The 5,005-nt window shown below is 38.8% G+C and overlaps 1 protein-coding gene across 2 annotated transcripts in view; it reads left to right on the forward strand.

The window, feature by feature from the left end:
• The first annotated feature begins 892 nt into the window (after nucleotides 1–892).
• MRPL50 (mitochondrial ribosomal protein L50) overlaps nucleotides 893–5,005 on the forward strand; it is a 12,637-nt gene continuing 8,524 nt past the window's right edge. Inside the window, exon 1 of one of the 2 annotated variants that reach the window (XM_014582551.2) lies at nucleotides 893–1,011. In XM_014582551.2, coding sequence (XP_014438037.1) covers nucleotides 908–1,011 — 104 coding nt within the window. In that variant the 5' untranslated portion in view covers nucleotides 893–907. The remainder of the gene's footprint in view (nucleotides 1,012–5,005) is intronic. The other variant, XM_006164549.3, reaches the window with a different exon arrangement.

Here is a 5,005-nt window from a genome sequence, read left to right on the forward strand (position 1 = left end):
TTTAAGCCACCGGGTCTGGGACTCGAACCGCGGTCGACTATGTGGAAGTCCAGTGACATAGCCATTACGCTAACTGCTGGTCCCAAGATTTTTTTTTAATTAAAATAATTGTTTATTTAATTTTAGTTATTCATTTATTTTAATTTGATCAGAGAGAAACAGAGAGCAAGAGTGAGAAAGCAAGCCATCAGGTCTAGGACTTGAACTGTGGTCAGCCATGTGGGAGTATCTAGTGCCTTAACCACCACGCCACCTACTGGTTCCCATAGGTCAGTTTTAAAAAACTAAGTAGTGTCTTCCTACCTATCTCCAAATACATGTCAAGAAAAAAAGAAAGAAAATAAAAACGGTTTATGCCAAGCCAGTTCCATGGCGCAGCAGCGATGAGCTAGCTCAGTAGATGCTGGGACCCCGCGTGGCTACCACGGGCTGAGCCCTCGACCCGTCACTCTGAGACACAGACCGTGCCCACGAGCACCCGCAACCCGACGGGCTGGGAGGCTGGAGGAGCCGACTGAGGTGACCAGGTCTCGCAGCGGCGCCTCTGTCCTCACTCACGTGCTCGCACGCACTCGATCACAGGTAAAGAAAAAATGGTTAAAGTGGCAAATTATGTACTATACCGTAGCAAAAGGAAAAAGAAAAGAACACAAAGCCTTGTGCTGAGCTAACCCGTGGCGTGTGGTGAAGTGGGGGACCCACGCCAGCTGCGGGTTCACGGTGCAGATCTTGCAGCCCGAGAAGCTGGGGGCATGAGCATGCCCAAGACTGGGAGAGGGGAAGGCGGACGGACTGTGATGGGACTGCTTCCCAAGGGGGTGTCTGCTCACTCCCCGTCATCTGGCGAGCACACGCACACACCAGCAAATGAAAAAAGAAGGTCCAGGAGCCTCAACTCTCCGGGAAGATGGCGGCCCTGTCGGTGTCCGGCATTACCAGAAAAGGCTTCACGTGGCTAATCTCCAGGGCGCCACGCAGAGCATTTTGGTCTCCATCCAGAAAAGAAAAAGAACCAGAGGTGACTGAGACAGTGGAAGAGGAGAACCTATCCTGATGTGTCCACCCTTACGAAGCCGAACGTATGTACCACCTGAAGATCTCCAGAGTCATTCCATCCAGGTAAAGCTAAAAATGGGACGGTGGGTCATATTCACGGAAAGTAGGAAGAGAAACTGAGGAGGATGAACCGTCGAGTTCAGAAGGGAGTGTCGTGATGTTAAGACGGAACCCTGGTCGTGCGCCTGATAGGGCAACGACGAGTAAACGCTTAGGGTGCTAAGTTCCGAAGCTTCAGCGTTGGTCTCTGGAAGTGGTTGGGCTCAGTCACCTACCCTCTTGGCCTCACTCTTTTTATAACGAAAATACCGCACGTTTCCCTTCCGCTTCACTCATTCATTTATTAAGTAAACAGTATTGACCACATGTAGGAGGCACCGAGTGTGGTGTCAGCAAACATAAGACTTTTGGAACGATCTGCTTGAAAGGTGAACGTGGAAAATATCGGTAAACTAAATTCATCTGCAGGTTATGTTTCCTTCACAAGGAAGATTCAGAAATGAAGTGCAGCCTCCTCATTTTATGTGTTCACTCTGAATCACTCAGCAAGTAGGTATTAAACGCTTACTCTGAGCCAGCGTTCTCTAAACTCATAGGATACAGGAGCAAAACAAAGTCCCTTCTCATCCTCTAAGTACTCCGACTTATGAGGAAGCTGAGGCCCACAGAAGGGAAGTATTTTTATTTTTTCAAAAGTAACAAAGCAAAGTAATGACAAAACTGCATCTAGAACCTAAATCTTTTAATTCCCCATTTAGTGCCCCGTTGCATTGTGTGTAATTTGATGATACATTTGTATGATGTAGATAGCATTTAGGACATTAAAATTTACAGCGGGATGCCTTTTGGATTGTACATAAAAACTACATTCCAGAAGGATTTTTCTCATCAGATAATAAATATAATAGCTCTTATTCTTCCTTGGTTAGTGTTATTATATTGCAAATCTCTTCCAAGTGTATTTTATTTATTCCCTCAAATATTTTTGGACTGTTTACTGTATGCCAGGCTGTATTTTAGGTATTAAAGATAGACTTAAGTGTTAAGGATAAAGTGGTTAGTAAGATAGACCAAATCTTTGTCTTCATAGAACCTGTGTCTAATGAAGGAAAAATATTAACAGGTGTACAATATAATTTCAGAAACCAGTACACTATGAAGAAAACTAGAGCAGTATATAAGATTACTGAGATGAAAGAGATTTTTTTCTTTCATTCTTTTCAGTTGTATATATTTCAGGTGTAAAACTTGATGTTTTGATACACATATTGAACTGATTTCTACAGCCATGCTAATTAGCTAATTATCATATTCATCTCTCCACATAATTACCTTTTTTTTTTTTTTTTTGAAGTGTGGTGAGACTATTTAAGATTTACTTACTTAAAAGGCCAGGTGATGGCATAATGAACCTACATAGGAAAGGTTCCTGGAACCTCCCTGAGCATGCTAGGTGCCCATTAGTGCCCTTGATATGGCTGGCTGAGCCTCGAAGTGGATGCCTGCTTGGTGTTGCCTCTCTGTCTGTCTGTCTGTCTCTCTTTCACAGAAGAAAGAAATAAATAAACTAAAAAAAGATTTATTGTGGATGCCTGCTTGGTATTGATGTTGCCTCTCTGTCTGTCTCTCTTTCACAGAAGAAAGAAATAAATAAACTAAAAAAAGATTTATTGTCTTACCTAATTTCAAGAATACTCTATAGTAGTTACCATGCCATACATTTACATTTCTAGAATTTATCTTTATATAACAGTAACTGTTGGGTCATTGGGGAAGTCATGGTGTATTTTCCTGTGTTTCTCTATGCAAAAATGCCTCATAACTTTTTCAGTGACCCAGTACTTTTGACCAACATCTTCCCAATTCTTCTACCATTCTTGGTAACCAGAGTTCTACTTTCTGTTTTGATACATTTAACATTTTTAGCATCTACATATAAATGAGATTATGCAGTATTTCTCTATGTCTTGTTTATTTCACCTAGCATATGTCTTCTAGGTTCATGCATGCTGTAGCATATTTCCTTTATTAAAGATGAATAATAAACATTCCATACACACACACACTATCCATTTATCTGTCAAGGAGCATTTAGGTTTTCTTATCTCAGCTATTGTGAATAATGCAGCAATGAACATGGGAGTGCAGATATCTCTTCAAGATACTGATTAATTTTCTTTGGATACATAACCAAAAGAAGGATTGCTGCATTATATGATAGTTCTATTAATTTTTTGAGAAATCTCCATACTGTTTTCTATAATGAATTCCCACCAGTAGTATATAAAGATGACCTTTTTCTCTACATTCTCACCAATATTGGTTTTTCTGATACTGGCCATCATAATGAGTGTGAAGTAATATCTCATTGTGATGATCAGTGATGTCAAGCATCTTTTCCTTGTTAGCTAACTGTGTCTTCTTTAGAAAAATAACTTCAGAGAAGTAGAGGAGTTGAAGAGTGACTACTAGGGAACCAGCAGTTAGCGTAATGTCTATGTCGCTGGACTCCCATGTAGTTGACTGCGGTTCACGTCCCAGACTCGGTGGCTTAAAACTCACGCCGGGCGCGTGTGCGTGTGTGCCCAAGATCCCTAGAGGAGAATGGAGGAGAAGGGCTTGCGGCGTGACCATCCCCCCTGGGGGGTGATTTCTCGCTTTCTGTCTCTATGTCTCTGTCTGTCTGTCTGACGAGTGCACGTGCCCTATAGCGAAAACCTCTCCAAAAAAAAAAAAAAAGAGTGACTACTATATGAGGGGGCTAGAGAAGGATGTTGATTAATGGAAACAAAATTAAAGATATATAAGAGAAATAATTTCTATGGTTATTAAATACAGTAAGTTGGTTATAGTTAACAATTTGCCATGTATCTCAGAATAACAAAAATAATTTTTGAATGCCCCCAATAAACATGGCTGAATTAATGGATATACTAATTACCCTGATATAAGTAATACATTGTATTCTTGTACTGAAAATTACATTCCGCACACATATATACAATAATTATCTGTTGATTAAAACAAAAGTCAATCTAGGTCCTCTGTCCATTTTTTAATATGATTGGATTTTTTGATACTAGTTTGTTTCCTATATATTTTGGATGTCATCAGATACCTGATCAGATATATGCTTTAAAATAGTTTCTCCCAGTCTATAGGTTACCCTTTCATTTTATTGACTTTTCCCCTTTTTTTTGGTTTAATGTATTCTCACTTGTTTATTTTTGCTTTTTTCTTGTGTTTGTAGTCATATCTAAAAAGACATTGCCAATACCAATAGCAAGGAACTTTTTACCTATAATAGTTTTTATAGTTTCAGGTCTTATGTTTAAGTTTTCAGTTCATTTTGAGCTGATTTTTGAATATGGTGTTAGGTAATGTCTAATTTCATTCTTTTGCATGTTTTTCCACCACCATTTATTGAAAAGACTATCCTTTCCTCAGTATGCATTCTTGGCACCTATCAAAAAGTATGCATAGGCCACATAGACATAGATTTATATATGGATTCTCCATCCTGTTTCATTGATCTATGTGTCTGTTTTTATGCCAGAAGCATACTGTTTTGATTCCTATGGCATTTGTAATCAAATTTTAGATCATGAACTGCAATGCCTCCAACTTTTTTCTTTGGCTCAATATTGCTATTGTTATTTGGTCTTTTGTGATGCCATATGAACTTTGGGATTTTTTTTTTTCTATTTTCTTTGAAAAATATTGGAATCTTGATAGGCATTGCATTTAATCTGTAAATTGCTTTGGATCTTGTGGACATTTTAACAATATTGTTATTTCAATTCATGAAGATGGACTATCTTTCCATTTATTTGTGTCTTCTTTTGTTTCTTTTATCAGTGATTTATATTAATAGTTTTCAGTATACAGTTCTTTCATGTCCTTGGTTAAAGTTCTTCCTAGGTATTTTATATATATATATATTTTTTTT

The sequence above is a fragment of the Tupaia chinensis genome, unplaced genomic scaffold, assembly GCF_000334495.1.
Source record: "Tupaia chinensis unplaced genomic scaffold, TupChi_1.0 Scaffold143646_1, whole genome shotgun sequence".
NCBI classification, from domain to species: domain Eukaryota; kingdom Metazoa; phylum Chordata; class Mammalia; order Scandentia; family Tupaiidae; genus Tupaia; species Tupaia belangeri.